Source organism: Rutilus rutilus, assembly GCF_951802725.1.
Source record: "Rutilus rutilus genome assembly, chromosome: 22".
Classification (NCBI taxonomy): domain Eukaryota; kingdom Metazoa; phylum Chordata; class Actinopteri; order Cypriniformes; family Leuciscidae; genus Rutilus; species Rutilus rutilus.
This window is the reverse complement of record NC_140227.1, coordinates 18,417,136-18,439,431: the sequence shown is the minus strand read 5'-3', so window position 1 is coordinate 18,439,431 and position 22,296 is coordinate 18,417,136. Positions and strand designations below refer to the sequence as shown.

The 22,296-nt window shown below is 37.6% G+C and overlaps 1 protein-coding gene across 2 annotated transcripts in view; it reads right to left on the bottom strand.

Moving 5' to 3' along the window:
* Positions 1-1,274: 1,274 nt before the first annotated feature.
* Positions 1,275-22,296, bottom strand: part of cdh4 (cadherin 4, type 1, R-cadherin (retinal)) — a 241,745-nt gene continuing 220,723 nt past the window's right edge. The window contains exons 10-17 of one of the 2 annotated variants that reach the window (XM_084394670.1): positions 13,899-14,084; positions 12,264-12,517; positions 10,122-10,264; positions 6,437-6,673; positions 5,964-6,197; positions 5,147-5,286; positions 4,856-5,020; positions 1,275-1,430 (exon numbers count right to left, since the gene is read on the bottom strand). In XM_084394670.1, coding sequence (XP_084250796.1) covers positions 1,404-1,430; positions 4,856-5,020; positions 5,147-5,286; positions 5,964-6,197; positions 6,437-6,673; positions 10,122-10,264; positions 12,264-12,517; positions 13,899-14,084 — 1,386 coding nt within the window. In that variant the 3' untranslated portion in view covers positions 1,275-1,403. Of the gene's footprint in view, positions 1,431-1,633; positions 3,061-4,855; positions 5,021-5,146; positions 5,287-5,963; positions 6,198-6,436; positions 6,674-10,121; positions 10,265-12,263; positions 12,518-13,898; positions 14,085-22,296 lie in introns of those variants that run through there. The other variant, XM_084394671.1, reaches the window with a different exon arrangement.

Sequence of the window (22,296 nt, the reverse complement as noted above, 5' to 3'; positions counted from 1 at the left end):
TCAGAACCAAAATAGCTGTGGCATGTGCTAATGTACATGCTGTAGAGTCCAAACCAAACAGTTTTCCCTTCATTTTGACACTTTAACTGTACTATAAATATAAGGGCGGTCAATTTAGTGTTCATTTAATTACATAAAAAAAGTTTAAAAATGTGTCATTCGCTGACTTCTAAAAGTTAACCTTAACGCGACAAAAATGTGGCGCTCATGACGTAAGATGCTTCAAAAAACAAAATGTGACGCAACAGACAAAAGATGTCTGGCGTGTATTAACAAAAACAATAAAAAAAATATTGTGGATGGAATACTAAACCACATCCTGAGTGGAGGGAAATGTACCTCATAAAGACGGACAGACTTTACAAGGTGGATTGCAGGGTGATAGTTAATATATCATTTTTTTCATATCATGAACCTGTTATCTTTATTTTTCTCAACAGTTATTAATGTGAAATTCATTGCAAATGAATGTAATGAATATATCATGCAATTGATTCAATTATAATGTTAAATTGATTGATAGTCCTTGTAAAAATAAAGCATAAAGCGACAAAATCAATTGATTAATTCATAAAATTGTTGGAATTGTAAAATCTCCCAAGAGAATTCACTCTTACGATCTCTTTACCCAATAGTAATTTCCTAAATTGTAATGCTCTTTAGCTTTAATCCCCTCCCAGAGAATCGTCATTAGTGGTGGCCTTATGTTTTAATTATGCCATGTGCCCTTTGAGTACACTGACCTTTCACTTGGTCATGGGAAAGAAATTCACGGCTCATTTAAATACATGTAAAAAGGCTGGGAAACTTTCTATCAGATAAGTGTTGTCATCACTAGACAGAGTGGTTCATTATTAATGCTTCTGAAGGCAAATGTGTAGGAGGAGCAGTCATCCAAAGTTATGTTAAGTCAATGTTAATTTAATGGTAATGCATGGAAATCCAGAAGTTCTAATGATTATCATGCTGCCATTTTAAAATGGCCTGATTTTGTGGCTTAATCAGAAATCCCATACTCGATATATCAGCAAAATTCAATTGTCACTTAATGGCGTGAAGCAATGCTCACTCATGCCCAGAAAATATTATGACAAGCAGCTGAAAGAAACATGGAAGAATGAGGGAGAAGAAAAGAGACATGAATCTATTATGGACAGGACAGAGACTGAGTTTTTTTTCACTTTTTTTTTTTTTTTTTATATATAAAACTGTGATTGTTTATTCTCTAAAGCACATCCAATATCTGAGATGAATGGAAAGAGAAATCAGTTACACTGAATGGTGGAGCAGGCATGATTGTAAGCTTCTCTGCAATGCAGGTTTAGACCCTTATCCAGGGACAGAACGTACGAGACAGACTTTCTTCAGCAAGATAAGACAAAAACTGAATGCTGCTGCATTTCTCATAGCCAAAGAATTGAACGTAAAACCTAAGGAAAAATACAAGAGACAAACATATAAAAAGAGAATTTAAAAATCCTACAGGATATATAGACAAACACTCTCAGATTCACACACAAAAACCAAACAGGCCCAGACACACTCATTTAGCAGCAAATGTTTAAAAAAAAAAAAAAAAGTATTTTACAGCATTTTAAACATTTTTGAATCTTTTTTTGTTTTTTTATTTTTTCAGATTATATTTATTCCGTATGGTGTATATTCTTTGCCAACTACTTTTCACATTCTGACCACAGAGGAACAAGTGCGAGAGATTTGAGACATTGTTTTGAAAGAAGTCATGCACGTATAATATTTTAATCAACTTATAAAGTTAGAAAAGGGGAATGTTCAAGACAAAAAAGAAGGTTTCTTCTGATGCAGTCCTTTTAGAGTCGGGTTTCTTCAGCCATCACTTTTAGTCTCACTGTCTGGCAACTTGTCATGCCTAAATTACCTTTACAAATCGGAAACTCAACACAAAATCGTACAAGGCAGGCAAGAGTATGAGCTAAAAGGCATTCTCCAGTAATATTTTTTCTTCTTTTAAAATAAAGACCTTGTTTTTTACACAACCATTATACAACATAACATTATATGGTCGTGGTCGGTCAAGTTTTAAAAAACAAAACGAAATAAAAAATATGATTTTTCGAATTGGATCACTGTACTTCATACGCTCCAATTTCTCATCAAGGGAGAATGAGATTTCATAAGGGAAAATGAGTCCTGTGTTTATCAACAAAAGTTTTGACAAAACATTCTCTGTTTCCTTTGTTTGTTTCCACATAGTAGTCAAAGAGGTGTTGTGCACCGTTAATGCAGGGATGAAAGGAAAGCAAAAGGTAGTCGAGAGGAGCGGACCGGAACGGGGGGAGTGTGTGCCCAACAGAAGAAACTTTTCAAAATGGCAACCGACCCTGAGATTGCAGGAGTCCGATACAAAACACACCACAAAAGGCACTTTATCAACAACAGTGCTTCTGTTCTACTGAAATTCAAGTTGAGAGAAAAAAGTGTGTGTGGAACTCTCTTTAGTGATAAAGCGAAGGGAAAAAAACTTTTTTTTTTTATTCCCGCACGCTGAGAGTTCGCTGTCCCCATCGCAACTCGATTCCATCTTGAGCCTCTAGGCGGTCCGAGAGGAATGACAAAACAACACTGAAGAAACCACAACGCGGAATATTGTAAAAAAGCCGTAAAATACTTGTGGATTGCAGCAAAGGTCCAGAGCAGGCTGCAGGGCAATATCCTCCCCTCTCAATGCCTCCGTAGCGTGCAGAGGAACTTTAGTTGAGAGATAATCGGCCCGCGTCGGAGGCTTGGCGTGCGGCTTCTCGATAAAACATCCGAGAAGCCAATTGTACCTCCTGGCCCTCTCCGTTCCCCTCCGTCTTCCTCTCGTTTCCAACTTCAGTCCTCTCCCCCTCCGCCGTAGAGGTCCGCCAGCTTTTTGAAGCGAGGACCCCAGTCATTGAGGTAGTCGTAGTCCTGTTCCCCAGAGCTGGAGGAGTCCAGGGAGCTAACGGAGCCCGCTGTGGAGCCGCTGCCCTCGTAGTCAAACACCAGCAGGGAGTCGTAGGGGGGAGCGGTGGGGTCATTATCTGCCGCGCGCAGACCCTAATATGAACATGAGACAAGGCTGGTGGAACAGATGCGTGCTAAACACTCTAAAAGCCACTGCTGTAAAGTGCTTAAAGGGGTCACATCAGGAGGAACCAGATTTATCTTGATCGTTTGAGATGAAAGACCTTGATGCACTATGAAAACACACTGTATCTTCCTCCTCTGTGAAATATGACTCACTTTTGGTTCAGATCACATCAACACGTCTATCCACGTTATTTATCTATGACGGATCAGAAACTTTGTTCGTGTTGTTTTCGGTAATCGGTATAAAACTGATAAATATATATATATATATATATATATATATATATATATATATATATATATATAAAATTTGTAAAACTGTGAATATATATTTTTTATTATTACTAAAAAAGGCTAATTCAAAATACTAATAGTATATAAGTAATACTTAAATAACACTGGCCCAGTCATGGTGAGGAAATAAGGAAAAAACGGGATAGATTATTCCTATTACACCAAATGTACACATTTTTGTCAATACTTGGGCTGTTTATTCTTCTGTATCACCTGCAACTCTGCATATCTTAAAGAGGCCACAAGGTTGGGAATGAATGAAGCTTATTTTTAACAGGATTGATCATTTTAAATCACACTTTATACACCTTAATTTATTTAAGCACATAATTTATTCCATTTTCTTCTCTGAAGGCCACTTACAATCTTAGGTTTTTTTTTTGGTGGCAGAACTGAATCAGAATTTAGTTTCTCTTTTTGTTCAAAAGACGTTTCTTAAAGGCCCACGTTTCTTGAAATGCCTTGAAACGCAGCGTTATTTAATGTGTTGACATAATTTCCACTGAAACAGGAAGACAGGGCGGGACATATCGAAAAGCTCCTCCCCTTTTTTAAAAATAGCCAAAAGAGTTTAGTTCATATCACAGCTCTGCAAAGCCGCATTTGACAGCTGTCTAATAGATTCCCCTATTAGATTTAACATTAAACAGTTACTAAAGCAAAACAGTGAATATAATCATGCTGAGGATGAGTAGTTTGGAAAGTGTGTAATTTATGTTGGTGCATGGCATGGGTGTAATCTCTTCTACTCGTCAGTTTCTAATGCAGAGTCTAACCAATTCTCTTCCATATTGCTTTAAAATATAGCATTCCGTGCAGAACTCAAATGGGTCCGATACGCTTTCTGGTCTGTGCCGACTTGCGCCAATGATCCGCTCTGTGCTATTGTGTCTCTGGACCGGAGCAGACTGAATGCACTCGTCGGCAGGTTAGTTACTTGTAATTATGCCTTATTTACTTTTAATACTATAGCAAGCACATGTAGAAACGTGTAACTATATCACCTTAAAATAAAGGGTTACCGAGTGATCTCATCAAAATCGGCTATCCATATTGGCGAAGTGAGAGACTTGAAGTTTTGAATGCTTATATCTTCTAAATGTGAATTTTGTCCTTGGATTGGAGTACACTAGCTTATAGATAACCTTAACGCAAACGTATTCATACTAAAAGCCCAAAAAAATTACATTTTGATTTAATAGGGACCTTAAAGGCACAACAAACACACCGTTTGATTCTAAAGGTCAGACGGAAGATTCAAATGGGATGAAAAATAAATTCTAATAATTTTAACACAAAAAACTAAGATTATATGTGGACCTCAGGGAAGAAAACGGTTATGACCCCTTTAAGTACAGCTTTCCAATCTCTGTGAATTAATATTTATTTCCTATGCCCCTCTGCAGGTATTAGTCAAACCTAAGGCATAACTAGATTATCTTCATGATAAGAAACAGAGGAAGCATACGTCAATGATGAACTCCCCGATGTCCCCTGGGTGTGGTACCGTTGGCCGAACAGGGTACTGAGATTCTAGGATAACGGGTCTCTCGTCCACTCTCCGCACACCTGCAGGCTTGCTCATTATGTGGTCTAGAGACTCGGGCTGCTGCAGCTGACTCAGGTCATAGTCCTGTAACAGAAATAAAAATAGACCAGTGCAAGTCTCAAACAAGGTCAGCATTGCTCTTGCAACAGACAAAGAAGCAGCAAACCTTGACTCGTCAATCGATAAAAGCACAATGTGTGTGACATTTACCTGATCTTCCTCTCCTCCTCCCTCTTCATCATACTTCAGAATATTATCTCTGACGTCATCCTCAGGGTCGATCAATAAGGGTTTTGTCTGACGCTCCTTCTCCCTTCTTTTCACCCACACCACAAAGAACAGAACCATACCTACAAAAAAAAACACACACATACAGGAGCATCATGCACCTATTTTCTAATTTTGAGGGGGTATCAGTGGCAGTCTAGACTTATTTGATGCCCTAGGCAAGATAAGACTTGACAACGAAAACAAAACAATCTCTAATTATATATATATGTGTTAGTCCACTGTTTACAGCAGCATAAAAAGTTTGGGTCAGTAGATTTTTCTAATGTTTTGAAAGAAGTCTCTTATGCTCACCAAATCAGCATTTTTAAATAAAAAAATACAGTACAAATATTACTGTGACAATTATTTGTACAATTTAAAATAACTGTTTTCTATTTTAAAGCTGAATTTTCAGGGGTCATTACTCCAGTCTTCAGTGTCACATGATCTTTTCCCCCCAGGATTTCTTGATGAATAGAAATATTTGAAATATAAATAATATGAATATCATTATACATATAATAGGCTATAATATAAAATAAAATATAAGCTAGGAGGTTCATTTAGCTGAGAAAATGTTTACTGACAGTTGAATGAAAATTAATAATCAGAGCATATTAAATTACAGATTGAAAGGTTATTAATCACAATTTACCGATGTTGTGAAGATTTGGTTTTTGTTGCATTCTCTGATTTAATTATCCATCCATTTATAAATCAAACCATCAATCCGTCCCCTGATCCATCCATCACTTACTGAGCAGTATAATGATACAGATGAGGATGGTGATAATAGCTCCAGTTCCCAGCCCGGCCACAGTCACCGCCCCGATCACAGTACAGTCTCCGTTTTCATCACAGGGACACACCTTCACCTTCAACACGGAGGTGTTGGACAGGGGAGGGTTTCCAGAGTCCGTAACTAAAATGGGCACTCGGTACATGCCTGCCTCCAGGTACGGGATCCGAAGTTTCAACTGGGCATAATTCCCTAGATAGAGATAGGAAATTAAATCCAAAATTAAACATTTGGCTTTTATACTGTCACTGTATTAAGGCCAAAGTCAAATATTTGAATATTATCTTTTTTTCTATCGACTATTAATGTTAGACGTATTAAACTGAAGAGAAACATTTTCACATTTTATTCAGTTTTATTAACACATTAACGGGCCTGTTGAAGTGTTAAAAACCTTGAAATACTTTGAATTTGTAAAATCCATGTCTAACCATTCAGGCGTGAAATGGTCCAGTTACGGCGTGCAGAAGAGGGGTAAGAGGGCAGCTCAAAGACATATGGGCCAGCGTTGGGTTCTGAATCTAAATCCGTGGCTGTGATGTTGACCGGATAGCCATGTCGTGACCTCTCGCAAACCAGAGCCTCCTGAGGATCTAGGACAGGAACGTTGTCGTTCACATCTATCAAATAAATCTGGAGAGTACCGGTTCCTGTGGCAGGAGGGGAACCTATAAGACAGAAAGAGGATAATGATAGTCAAGGGGTTATGGTCATAAAGTTTATGTATTTGTCCTGAAAACTCTCAGTTGTGTCAGATATAAGAAATGATAACTGCACATAAATATTTCACAAAGCTGTTTTCTCTTTAATAGAGCTGGGCTCTCTCAGAGGACAGATATGTGTAATAACTTTGCCTGAAGAAACAGACACATCTGCTCCCTATGGCTGTGCGTGAATCAAAGACAAAACGTAGCATACCGAGGCTAGATATATTAATACTGGCTCTCACAACACAATCTCCCATCGAAGACGAGAGGCATTTGTGGAAAACACAGGTGTATCATTCTCAAAGCTCTAAATGAGTAACAGGCTACATATTATAAAGATTGATTCTGTCAAATTCTGTTATTAGAAGGTCCGATATGAGTCTAAAATACAATCCGTCAACCCTGGACATCTGTATCAGCTGCTAGACAAAACGACAGTCCCCAAAGACATATTGATTTAGGCCAATACGCCTTTGTTCAGATAGGATGCCTGACAAGGCCTGCCACTACAGACACCTTTGAAAACTTCTGGGAAAAACACACCAAGACAGGCAGATAGACTGGTCGATTTCCTAATCATACCAACCTCCCCTGAAGTCTTCTGAGCTTGTGAAGCAATACCTTGTTAAGCAATTTTAGCTTCTTCATTTCATAGAGTTTGACTAAAAATAAACATGCCAATAAACCGTGATAAATACTCTACATCTCTTTTTGATTTTAGCAAGTGTGTAATTTATCTTTTTGAGCATGTATAACATCTGCAAAGTTACAAAGCTCAGTTTCCCACAAAAAGATTTATTCTATCTAACAGAAAAAACTGATCTAAACCTGTCTAAAAGTCCAGTCCAGATATTACTTCCACAAACGTCTACGTCACAATGTGAAGTATTAGCATAATGCCCGCCAAAAGGCGTACACAAAGAAAGAAGCATGGGAAGCTAGAAACAGAGAATGGGGAGTTAGGGTGGAGGAGGGATGCTGGAAAACTGTCCTGGGACCGAGGGGAGATGGCCATTTACATACAGTTGTAATCAAAATTATTCAACCCTCATTGCAAATCAGGTTTATTGGCAAAATTTACAGACTTTCAGCTGTTTGCAATAAACAAATCAAACAGAAGTAATTGAAATAGCTCAACACAACAAATGTTTCAAGTGGTTTTCCTAAATTCAACTGAAAATGCAACTTTTAATGACTTCTGCAGTCTCAAAATTATTCACCCCCCTGAAAAGAATCCCTCACAACAGCACACATCTACAAAACAGGTGTTGTCTCAAGCACACCTGATGCAACTAATCAAGGGCTTCATTAGTTGCACCAGATGTGCTTGAGCTAGAACACACGAAATATCTAATCTGGCTAGGTTTGTTGAGTGTCGCGTTTGACTGCATGTTAGAAATATGGCCAAAAGAAATAAGTCAAAAGAATGGTCCAAAAAGTTAAGAGAATATATCATTGCCCTTCACAAACAAGGACGAGGATACAAAAAGTTAGCAAAGGCACTAAATGTTCCTAGAGACACCGTTGGAAGCATTGTTCGCAAGTTAAAGGTTAAAGGAATAGTGGTTAAACTACCTGGACGGGGCAGAAACTGGAAGCTATAAACGGCTGCAACCAGATTTCTGAGAAGGCAGGTTCAGAAAAACCCTCGAGTGGCTGCAAAAGACCTGTAACAAGACTTGGTGGCAACAGGCACTGAGGTTTCTAAACGCTAATGACCCCAAAGCACAAGAAAAGTGCTCAAAATCATATAAATAAGTCACAGAATTTTTGAGATTCTGTTCTGTGAAGCGATGAAACAAAACTTTTCTACCCTATGGATCAGCGGTATGTCTGGAGGAAGAAGAATGAAGCATATTCTGAGAATAACACTGTCTACAGTTAAAGGGTGTTTATTAAGTAAAAGAGATGCTTGCCATGAAGGGGTTGAATCATTTTGAGACTGCATAAGTCATTAAAAGTTGCATTTTCAGTTGAATTCAGGGAAAACACTTGAAACATTTGTTGTGTTGAACTATTTCAATTACTTTTGTTTGATTTGTTCATTGCAAACAGCTAAAAGTCGGTAAATGTTGTCAATAAACCTGATTTGCGATGGAGGCTGAATAATTTTGATTACAACTGTAGGCCGCCTCGCGCTGATTGGATATGAACGTGCTCCTCCCAAACTTTAACAAAATATCATTTCTATTATACCCAATAAACAAAATAATCAACTTTTAAAATAGCATCATATGGCCCCTTTATAATATATAATCAAACATGCTCACCTACAAGGTCTTTTTCTTTCATATGTAGCATTGGAAGGTATGATTAATTTGAGTGAATCTGTTCATTAACATTGGCCTCTCTCATTAGTAGATTTGAAAAATCCATTTCATTCTAGACTGTTCACAGACTGTGCGCTCTAATATGCATTGAAGCTCGGGAAAGTCTAATTCATTCTAGTGAATTGGTTCATTCAGACTGTATTCTCTTAAATGTAGAATTCGATAGTCTGATTCATTTGAGTGAATTGGTTTGTTTGGATGGTTCATGTGAATGAGCAGATTAAAAACAATTCACAGATTTAAGTCAATGGACTCGATTATGTAAATTTGTGTTTCGATGATTAGGGTAACAGTATCAACCTTTAAAATATTAAATCTGCAATCTTTTCAAGGTTGATACTGTCACCTTAATTCCTCATTCGTTCAAAACCCTAATTTTTTATTCCAAAAAAAAAGTATTTATATGAACATATTGCCCCCTAATTTCAATGTTGTTAGCTATTTTTTTAAGATGGTAGTATAGCTATTTTCTGATTCAAAACAATAGATTGACTGTACTTTAATTCAAATTCCGATTAGCTTGTACTATAGTGTGATTGGACACATTCGAGTTTCCTCAACACAGGTGTGAGAACCCCTCATCCTCAAAAACCATGAACAAAACTATATGAGGTAAAACAAATGACCTAGATTACATTAAATACAGGTTCACTTGCGACAAAGATAAACATGGTTTGATATCCTAATCGTACCAACTCACCCTGAAGTTTTCTGAGGGTGTGAAGCAACTCTTTGTGTTAAGCAATCTACTCTCTCCATTTGAGAAAGTTTGAGCAAAAATGGACAAGCAAATCAACTGTGATTGGACAGCAGCTTTGTTGGAACACTTTCTTGGTTGAATAGAGCATGAGAATGAAATCCAATAAGAATAGAAAAATGCCCCAGTGCTGATAGGTTATGAATCGATAGGCTGTGAACAGCTTTTTTGCTCTGTGGGACAAATGAAGTTCAAGCTAACCAACCTCTCTCCAAGCTGACCTACACAATCGTTCAAATCCATTTTTTTTTTCTTCACACACAGCACCTTTAATGCATCGACACTCAGTTTTGATTTCGTTCAAACTTTCCAACTTTCTTACCGTTATCCACGGCCAAAAAGGTTGCTTCATATACATTCTTCTTCATATACGGCGACTCGCGATCCAGCACCGCCATGGTGGTGATCCTTCCATTGGTCCTGTTGATTTTCAGCCAGTTGGCTGGATCTGACAGTTTAGAGTACCTGAAGGCCAAAAGCATTTGTTCATCAGATTACTCAGGATAAAAATCCATAAGCATCCGCAAGACGCAGTATAGAGCTCAACGTTCAATCATAATTTATGCTGTAACAGTATGGCTGAGGGTAATAATGTAGAACTTTGAGATCATCAATCCATTTAAATGCCGTTAAAATCATATTTAGCCTGTTATGAGGATATAGCATGTGGATTATTAAGATATGTCCCTCATTCAGTCGCAGCATGGGCTCTGTTCTGATCAATGGATCTGCTCGGAGAAATGTGGAAACATTTACACTCAATCAAATCAAGGATGTGACACACAATCTTTCTTCTATATATTATTGGGTAATGTATCAGGCTTCTGCTCTATTAATTCAAAACACTGAAGTTAAAAACAGTAACAGTCTATTTATCTGCTAGACCAGTTCTCAAAGTTGGTAACAATGCGACTGCATTGACTGCTATTATATTTGTAATTTTATATATAGCTATACAGCTAATATTGCTAATAATCAAGCCCACACTTAATATTTTTGTTGTTTGTTTATCAGGGCCTGTTGTTTGCTTATTTGAGCCTATAACATTGATAGATTCAGAGAGCGAGAGCGCCACAGTGTGGACTGTATTGATTGGACTGTTCCTTGCGCACAGTGATCTATGGAGCAAGTCTAGTGAAGGTCCCTCGAGTGTGTGAGTGAATGTGCATGGAGGCAAACTTTGGATCAATACTTCAAGCTGGCAAGATGCCCGCACACTTTTGAGTCATGGAAAAAAAGAGAAATCAAGAGAGATCAAGCGTGAACGACTGATAGAGTGAGAGAGAGGGGGAGACACAATAGAAGCAGCAGTGTGGGGAATGGTTTGGCTCATTACTCAATGACCTTTCACCCTGTTGCTTGGCAACCCAGGCACAACCAAGGGACTAGAACAGGAGAGAGTCAATTAAAAGCATTTAGCTGATCCCAAGGGTGTTAATGGTGCGAACGATATGTGCTACATCACTTGACATACAGCACAGTATGGAAATTGCATGTACTTCTGATGTTTGCTCACGAAGTCTGGGCTGACCTGCGCCTGAGAGTGATGGATTTGTTTTAAGCCTGGTTGCTATAAAAATGGCTCTTAAACTCACCAGTCAAATAAAGTGCTCATGGATTAATGGACATTTTAAAACTTAAAGCATGACTCGGCAGAAAATTGAAAAGTGAACAGAGTGGGTGGAATATACTAGACCTCGTGTGGCGGACACGTTGGGTTGATTTGCTATTCATGTGTGTCACTCATGAGTGCTGTATTTAAATCATCAATAAACATCAATCATTCAAGAAGACTCTGAAACTCTGAAAGCATTGAAATAACAGTATTGTCTTTTATGAAGCATTTAAAGATTTGAAATGTCAGAACAAAAATAAGCTTTCAGTGACAGGAAATGCACATTTTCTATAATGTACATGTTCAATCTTTGCGTAAAAAGTCATTTTGATATTTTTGTGGGGCTTAATGAAAATTGTAACTGCAATAAAGAACAAAACTGCATAGTAATAATAATAATAAAAACATTATAAAGCTAATAACTAATAAGCCATAAAACAGGAAAATTACATCAGCGGATTCCTGACGTTGTGTCAAGGTCATTATTATTATTTTTAAATATCACATTTTTGACCTTTTTATGAAAAGTCTGTTCAAAATGTATTCAATTTTACTTAATGGTTACACCAATTGACATCGAGTCATTAAATCAGTTTAAGCATTTTTCAAAAATGTGTGAAACCAACTTGAATATAAAGAGAATTTTAATCATAACTTGACGCTTTTGAACTAAACTGAATTTTCTAAAAGATTTTCCTTTTTTTCATCTCAGACATACTTTGTCATTGACCCACGTGTGTGTTTGAGCGAGGAAGAACATAAATGATTGACATTTACGGGCACTCAGAAAGATTGACATCCTGAGTTTCAATCAGACAGACAACAGCACTTCCTGTCATTCCTCTCTACCTGATAGTCTGCTGGATGAAGCGGTCTGGATCCAGTGCAGCGAAAGTAGCGAGGGTGGTGTCAGCAGGCACTCCCTCTTCAAAGCGGATGACTTTAGGATTGGACGGGAACACGGGGGCCTCATTGACATCCAGCACTGTGATAGTAACGCTAGCAGAGGAGGACGGCGAGGAGGGGATCCCACTGGCCAGGTGAGCTTGATTCGAGACCACCACCATCAGCATGAAGGCTCCGTTCCTCTCATAGTCGACTGGCTGCACATATGCACACAAACACAAAGGTTTCTTAAACCTTCGATGAACTTGGTTGTGCTCCAATAATGTGAAGGTGTTTTAGATCTGGTAACATAAGCAAGAAGCTTTTTTGTTAGAGGAAACATGATTCAATTAAACCATTCATTGAAACTGCAAAAAACATTTCACCTAAAAGACATTCAACTCTTCACTCTCAGGCTGAATGGCCTGAAAGAGACTCCAGAAGTGTTAGAAGAGGAACAGAAAGTGACTCAGTTTGAGTTAAAAGATGAAGTGAACCCTGGAGTAAAGGTTAGGAGTTGACAAGTGTGAGAGGATCAGCTGTTTCGTGGATAGTGTGGTGTGCCGAAAGAGGCTGAAATACATGTCTAAGTATACCAAGGGCTTCTATTACTCTCTGTTGCACGCACACACACACAACACACCATGCAAATGGCCAAATAAAGTATGCAAAACATGTGCATACACAAAGGTTTTGAAGTTACACATCACTGACTCCTTAATATTAGAGTAATACAGACTACAAAACTGCAGGAGAAAGATAAAAGTTTATGCAAAAGTTTATGGTTAGGTTTTAATTAGACATGCACCAATATTAAAGTTCTCAGCCGATACCGATAGTCGATTTTTCAGAATGATATTGACCGATGCCATTTTTCTTATGAAAAAATAAATAAAATCTCTCCCCAAAAATGCTGCAAACTATACAGAGAACCGTCTCATTTGGTACACTATAATATTGGTTGTAATTAACAACAGAGATATTATATTAAACTGCTATTTATTTTCAGATATAATAATTACACCCAAATAAATGTTTGTATACAACTCAGTTGCACATATAAGGTTGGTTTCATAAGCACTTGTCTTCATGGCAAATTTATTCAAACATACAAATATATTTAACAGTAAATAAGCTCATCGGGTGACTTTCCTGAGGTAAATTCAACGTTAAGTGGCATTGTTCACAAGCTGTTTTATTGACATCTTTCCACACTTGAAAATGGCCGATATTGAAAATAACAGCTTTTATTGGCCAATACATAGGTGCATCTCTAGTTTTAATCTATATTAAGTATGGAGATTTGAATTGTAGTAAATGATATTGTCATGATTTTGATAAAGAGAAGGTCATATGAAATGGCAATTTTAGTTAGGAAACATTCAAGCCATCATCTTTTAGTAGAAATGTTGCTATTATAAAAACTAATTCCAGGTAAAGCTGCTCCATGTCTGGGATTGAGGACAGATAGTGGATGAGAAGATTTCACACATGAGAGATTTAATTGTTTGAGTATGCAGAGTTTGAGAACAAATCAAAAGATCAGCAGCCTGAGAACCAAGAATAATGTTTACAATGTAACCAACAAGACACACCCACCTTAACCACTATGACCCTGCCGTCGTTGGTGATCTCATCAGTGCGTATGGCGAAATGGCCCAATGGATCTCCTCCTGTAATCCTATAGACGGCATTCCAGTTGGGTGTATGAGGCTGATCCTTGTCTCTGACAGTCAAATTGGCCACGACCACACCCACAGCATTCTCTGGGACCTCTCCAAGGAACTAAGAGGAAGTGACGACACGTAAATAAAATCAGACACTCGAGCTCTTTTAAAACAAATAAATGTTTTTCAAATACATGTATTACAGGGACAATTGACTTAGAGGAACTTGGAATACAGAGGCTTGCTCAAGGCACAATGGTGATGGTACATGCATGGGTTATTAGGAAAAAAAATCAATTAAGGTTTTGCTCTTGGACTCAGAGTATCACAATATAGTTCAAGTTAGCATTACAGACAGTGTTAGGGCTAAGTTTTAAATCTTGTTTGTTACACAAGGTTCTTGAAAGAATATCACACACTCTACTAGCTATACCAACAGCCCAAGGTGCAAATGTGCGGCAGGCTGTAGCACACAAACACAAGCTCATTACAGCTCAGTAATCTGCAGTTTAAAGGGGTTATGAAGTGTGTCTGCCAGATGCTGTTTACTGTAATGGCATCACCATGCAGCAGAGACTACAGCCAAATACACACTGCTACATGCTCAGTAGAGACCAGTGCTCCAGTGGAGGCTAACTGTAGCTTCCCAAGATACAGGCTATTTATAATTTACACTGAGGTCAAGCTCCTCGTAGAGTAGCCAGTTGCTTGAAAAACTAGGTAGCTACACTTCAAGCTACTAACAAAAGCTGTAAACAAGCAAACTACTACTTAGCTATTAGAGTAATAGTAGCACAGTTAGCTACTTGAAAAAAGTAGTTTTCCGCAACACAAGCTAGGCTACTAAAGTACTGCTATAGCAACGGACTAATTAGCTATTCTTAGCTAAGTAGTTAGCAACAAAATTAGCTAGACTAAAAGCTACAACTATGCTAACAAAGAATACTAGCTATTAAATGATTTGGCTATTTGAAAAGTAGTTTGCTACTAAATACGGACTAATTAGCTATTCTTAAAGTAGTCCGCTACAAGAAAGTAGCTTGGCACTACAAGCTACTATACTAATAAGCACTAATGAGTAGTAGGCCTAAGCTACTTGAAAAAGTTGTTTTCTACACTACAAACCACTAACAAAAGCTGCTATACTAATATAGATTAATTATGTCACTATCTGGTGACAGAAGAATAACCAATTCATCTACATTAAAATATTGAAGATATTAAAAGTTAGCTTCACTACAATGACTAACAGGCAAACCAACAATTCAGTAGTTAGCTTCACACCAAGCTACTAAAAAAAAGAAAGAAACTACACTGAAGCTATGTAAGAAGCCAGAATTTTTTAAGATGCTGTACATCCATAGGCATAATTTGCAGGGGACATGTCCCCACCACTTTTTTGAAACATCTCGCTGCACAGATATACCTAATGCAAATGAAATGTATCCAGTTGACGTTAACGTTATTCTTCTGTCACCAGATAGTGACATAATTCATCTATTTTAGTATAGCAGCTTTTGTTAGTGGGTTGTAGTGTAGAAAACTACTTTTTCAAGTAACTTAGGCCTACTATTTAGTATAGTGCTTATAAGCTTGTAGCGTTAAAAACTACTTTCATGAAGCTGACTACTTTAAGAATAGCTAATTAGTCCTCATTATTTGTCTTGAATAAGAGGTGATCTGGCACTGTAATGTGTTGTTTTTTGTAAAGCATGCTGAGTGTTTGTTGCTTATGCAATCAGTGGTGGACCGTCCTCTTTTGGCTTCACACAGACGAGCGCGTCAATATATCGCTTAATGCTGTTGCGGTCGGAGACTCTCTATTCTTTCTGGTGAAATCACAAAACAAAATGTACACAAACGTGTCCCTGCTCTTGATATACAATCATTGATGAACAACATCTTTGATTTTAATGAGGAAAAAAAAACTACACAAGGGCGGATTAGAACCCGGAACCTCTGACATACCTAACAAAAGTTCTACCACCAGATCATTCGTGAATACAAATGATGATTGCGGATCTATGTGTTTATTCACTATTGTGAAGAATCTCGGGACTAACAATATATTGTATTATATAGATGTAAGAATGAAACTATCACATTAGACACACACTCCTGTCCCACCCACTTTTTAAAACAAAGTTACTGTGTACTACCAAAATAAAAAGAATCTTACACCAAATGAAACTAATAAACATCTATAACAGTTAAAATCATGATTAACCACATTTGAACAAGGATTCAATAGGAACTGTTTAACTGAATTCCTCAAAAAAAAATGTTAGGAGAGTATGTCTGATTATTTCCTGAGTTTGCTTGATTATAAATGTGACTCACTGGTAAAAGTAGCTCATTAAAGTTGTGAAATTTCAGAAAAATATTTTAAATTAATATCAGCGCTACATTTACTTAGCAACTCCAAACCACTGGCAAAGACGCTTCAGATACTTGAAAAAAAAAGAAAAGAAAAAAAAAGATGGTTGTTTATTTTCATGGTTTATTAGTTCAAATTGTAGAAAGGAGAGAATGATAGCGAGACAGCACAGAGCGAGTAATATCTACTGGCTGTTGTGATGAAAACATCACAGGGCCGTCCCGCCTCTCCGGCTGCACGCTGTCTGGGATGCACAGCTGCATTTACTGATAAGCAGAAAAACACTCTGTTGAGATCAAACAAATGTGCTGTGTCCCTTCCAGGACGGGGTGCAAGAGACCAGTAGAGGACAGGACAGTAGACGACATGATTGAGTGACTGATTGATCTGTGCAATCAGAGTCCGCTTTCTCTATAGGCTGCTGCTTCTAGTTTGATAAAAAAAAAAAAAAAAAAAAAAATTCCTCTGGAGGCTAGTTCAGTCATTTTCATGAGTTTGAAACTGTATGTGTGTGTGTGTGTGTGTGTGTGTGTATGGAGCCATGTTGCATGTGTGTGTGCTCACTGTGCTGACAAAAAGAAGAAGGAAGGAATGTGATAATTGTTTATGATTTGTGGATTACTGTGGTGGGAAGTTGAGTGAGAAGAAATTTAGAGGATAGGCAAAGAAAAAAGGCAAAGTTTTCCCCACCCTTGGTGTTTTAGAACCAAGGGCAAGATTTGAGCAACATTCTCTTTAAATATATGTAAAGAAATAATTCATTAAAAATGTAGGACCATCTAGGCACCATATTAGATGCAGTAGTTTGATGTTGACAAGTGACAGAAATTAATTAGAATAATGGATATATGTCTTTCATCAATATTCAGTGCATTTCAAGTCAAGGCAAGCGCGTTGGAAGAGTTAAAGATATTCATCACTAGTAACACTATCCATATTTAATGACAGACTTGTCCAATATTCTTTTATTTTTCCGTTTTTTTTTATTTATCTTTTTATCTCACTTCAGTCAAAAGTTTGCATTTGAATTTTTGTAAACAGCTCTGTCTTAAAAAAAAAAAAAAAAGCTCTTTGGTTTGTTGAAGATTTTTATTTATTTATACTTATTTAAATAAATTAGTATTACAAAAGCCCTAAAGCAAATTTTGCTGAGTTGTACTAAGATACAATTTTTTTATATATTATATTGATATACAAAACAGAAATATTGATGCTTATGATAAGTGTAACTTGTGTGTAAGAAATAAAAAAATAATAATAATGAAATAAAAATTCTCTTTTAATTTATAGGATTCAGTAATAAAAATAAAAAATTTTTTTTTTTACAGTATTAGGATCTGTGGTGAGATTTAGAGAGTATATAAAAATAAAAATAGAGACTAGAGAGAAACAAAAACCTCTACACCGAGCCATGATGAAAACCATGACTACAGAGACGTGATTTTATGGCGTCCTAAGGAAAATAGATACCATACCATCACAGAACATAAACATTAATGCCTCACAAGGACTATAAAGCCTGTGGTATATTTATGTTGTTTCATGTGGCGATGAACTCTCAGGTCCACAGTCTTCATCATCTTCTAAACCACCACCTTCATCATCATCATCATCATCATCATCGTCATTTCAGTCATTGTGGTGCTTCAAAAAAGTGAGTGATCAGTTGTACGCATCTTAAAATGCAGCACTATTTTGCTTTACTCTCGAGAACCGACCGCTCTTTCCATATTCATGTGGTTTTTACATGAATAAAACATACGGCTGTCTTCAAATTGGAAGCGATATATCTGCTAGGTTTACACCCCCTCAAGCAATTTCGCTTAATTAGCTTGCTTACGTTCGTGAGGGTCTCCTACAGCAAGATGTATACTGCTTCATGCCTCTGTCAAATGCAAATAATCACAGAACATTTCTACCATACTCAGTCTGTGTGTGTGGGTGAATGAGAGAGAGAGAGATAGGATGGATGAAAAACAAAACAAATTTGTTCTAGCACATAACTTATGAATTCTGCTTGAAAGATGGTGAGTATGTGCTTTAGAGACTGCTTTGTCTGTCGCAAACACGCAATTGGAAGATGCACAAGGCCAATTCCACGGCCCAAAGCCATAAAGTGCAGACGCGAAGCTGAATCTGATGTAAATATTCTCAGCTTTAAAGCTTTATTTTAATAAAATGTTTGTCTGCGTTTAACTCTGAAAGGATTTCAATGAATTTCAGACACAAGAAAATCAATTTGCTGTGTATGCTCCATCGTCAAGGTGTTTGATAGTACTCTTTCTCTTTGTACTATCCCCCCCCCCAGAAAAAAAAAAAAAACTGATTCAGCAAGTCTCTCACAAACCGCTGACTGAATCAACAAACCCTCACAAGTGTCAGATGCGAGCCTGTCGTAAACCAGTTGTGAGTCATTTTCTCTCGGCTCAGTGATATGTGACACAAGTGTTTGTTATTGGGAGCGAGAGCATGTGCTGAGTGTGGGACTTAATTGCTGGTGTCGTCTGGGTTAACTTGCTCTGTTAGGACCTGTCATGCGCATCGAGCTAAGACAAGACAACCCGACCGTCGGAGTTGTGCTTCAGCTGCACTGTATAATTATGGACACTGCAATGGACAAGGACGTGGCCGCTATAGAGCTCAAACCTGCGTGGAGGAAAAAAGAAAAAAAAACCTTCGAAACTTGACAATTTCAGAAAGTATCAAGAGTAATCAAGTGGGTGGATGAGCAATGAGTTCATCTGATTTTAGTCTTGCTTTCAATTTTGCTCTGTTTTCCCTTCACTGTTCATTCAGACAGAGAAAGTGTCTAATGCACGGATGAGAGATTCTTGGTGCGTATTACTTAGGGGAGGTGTCAAGAAAAGATGGATGGAGGTCTGTCCTGCGTCTCTCCCTCTCAACTCTCCATCTCAGTCTGGACCGTAAGTGTTGCTAGACTCTATTTTAAATCTGCGATTAACTAAGCTGTCAGCACCCTTAAAAATCTGTGATTGTGTGATCTCACTTCACGTTCCTTGAAAACAGCAGCTATCTGAAGCTGTTCGCTGTGAATCCTCATTAAACAACTTTAAAGTTTGTTATATTGGGTATTATCCGCTTTCTAAAAAATAATTGTCACTCAAACAAGTTTTGAACTTCTTGCACTTAAAGGGGTATAAAGTATGGAAGCTTGTTTATGCAACTGAATAAAAAATATAAAAGGTAATTGTGACTATCTCACAAATCAGACTTTTTTTCCTCACAATTCAAAAAAAAATTCTCAGAATTACGTGATATTAAGTCGCAAGTTTTAAGGTTTAAAGTTTTAAAGTCAGAAGTCAGAATTGTACGTTATGATTTCAGAATTGCGAAATTTACACTCGCAATTGCGAGTTATAAAAGGCAGAATTGCGTTTTTTTCTTGCAATTGCGAGTTTATATCTTGCAATTCTGACTTTCCCGCAAATGCGAATTATAAAGTATAATTCTAAGGAAAAAAGACGGACTTTTTTTTTCAGAATTGCGAGTTTATATCTAAAAATTCTGACTTTATAACTCGCAATTGCGAGTTTTTAATTAAATCAAATTAAAATATGTTATATTACAATAATGCATACTATTGCACTGCAAAATTAAAAATAGAGTATTTAATAATCATGATAATATATAATACACTATATGTTATAAAAAGTATTAAAATAATAATTATTATTATTAATAACAATGTCAATAAGTATTATTATCATTATTGTTATTTTATTTTACAGAATAACAGTAAAATTACAATACTAACATTTATGGTTGTCCTAATTTCTTTGTTTTCAACCGCAGAGAGACCTTATCACTTCTCTTTGTTGACAACAACAGATTTATAAACGATTCTCATAACGAATGTTGCATTCCCAAATGCAAATTATGAGCGACTCAAACACACAGCACTTGCAAAGCAGCATTTACTGTGAATCGAAACTGAAAACACAGTGATGTTACAGTCCTCTGAATCACGTAGCGCATCAGACTATATATTTATATAACTGCATCACAACCGTTGTGATTTGATGATCACACGAAGTCATCACACACTCTCACCAACCCTCTTTGACTCCCAACTCTCTTTGAACCCTGGCTAACATTCTCAGGGTGTCCCCAAAGCCCGTCTACGGAAAGCCTGTTCACTCCAACGCCCTATTAAGTCCTATTGGTTGTAGTTCCAATCAGAGTTCCACTGGGGGCGCTCGCCGTGAGTGCAAAATGAATGGGAGTCAATGGGGCTAGACAGCTAAATTTGTCTCTTTCACCCGATTGCCGTTGAGAAATCTTAGATTCGATAGTAGGTTTTGCAAGTTCAACATGGGTTATAGGTCGAAAGTTGAATGAACGAGTACTTATGTCCTTTCGATTTCTTACAGGTTGAGTTGTTGTTGCCCATAACACGCTAGCATTCTGCTAATGAACGCTGATTGGTCAGTGAAGGACTGATTACGACCAGAGATACCGCTTGATGGCATCGCGGCATCCGAAGCGGGACCAGAAACAAACAAAACAAAAACTCGTCTAGCACGTGTATTTACCTGTGTCAGCTGTGTTGTCGATGCCTCGAGAGAAAAGAGAGTGCAGAGCGCGAAAGCACCGAAGTGACTGAAGGATTGCCGTAAAGCAGTATCTCTGGTGGTACGATGTGTATGACATCATTGACATTTTGAAAGACTTTTTAAAGTGACTCTAAAAAATCTAACACCAAGCAATGTGTAATTTCTTTGCATCCCCTTTCGAAAACAACATTCAAATTACTAGACAAAAAATTATATCCTGAGAAAAGTGGATTTTGAGCGGTATAGCGCCATAGACCTCCATTCATTCTGCACTCGTCCTGTGAGCGCCCTCATATGGAACAAGAGTGGAACTGCAACCGGAAGTTTATTGAGTGGCACTTCTCCCCTCATTAGACTTTCTCTGGTGTCCCTCAGATGGCAGAGCGAGATACTAACACTGTTAGAAGCAATCCGTGCATGAAATAAATGTATTAGAAAACGTAACATTTTGCAGTTTATTTAGTAATTTCGCGATTTCAATTACCAGCACCCCACCACCCCCAAAATATTTTTTTTTCTTGGATTTACACGATTCACGATTGTAACTTCTCTGTAAACTGCTCGATTCATTTGGTTTACTTTTACAATGTCTTTGTGCTTTGAAGCTTGAAAGACTTTCAGTGCAGGGACAGAAATCTCTCGGGTTTCATTAAACGATATGTTCATTCCTTTCGACGATGAATGAAAGTCTTATGGTTTTAGAATGACACGAGGGTGACTAAATAATGACAGCATTTTTATTTGTGGGTGAACTATCCATTAAACAAAGGAAACATTCGTCTCGAATCGAGTCGCATCAGCTCACGCTCAAGCAAGGGACGATGGGTTGTGACCCAGAGAAAAACCTTTGACCTTGACCCTGTGATTCTTGAGGCCATCGGCAACAGGCATTCTCTACCCCTGTCAGCACATCACATCTCAAACCCACCAACAACAACAGCCAAACGCTTGACATGGGCGGAGAGACCTGTCCACAAACATCTAGTCCTCAAAAACATCATTTAAAAATAAAATGACACCAATTAAAATGAACAGCAAGATCGTCTGATGCCAGATGAAAGATGTCATACCGATTCACTAAGTATCGTTTGGCCTTCAAATAAATATTACAGGTAGAAAAAAAAAGTGCAAAATAATTCAGAATGCTTCAGCATCAGACGCTGAGGCGGAGGCCTGGGGATATTACTTAATGAGAGAGAGAACGCAAGGGCACCAGAGATGAGCGCTGCGAGAGAGCGATAAAAGAGGGATGGCAGATAGCGGGAAATAAATGGAAACGGAGAGAGAGATAGACAACGAAAACCAGAGAGAAGGATCGAGGGAAGGAGATAAATGGTTAAGCGGAGAAGGAAGGAGAGAGAGATGAAGGCTGACAGAAA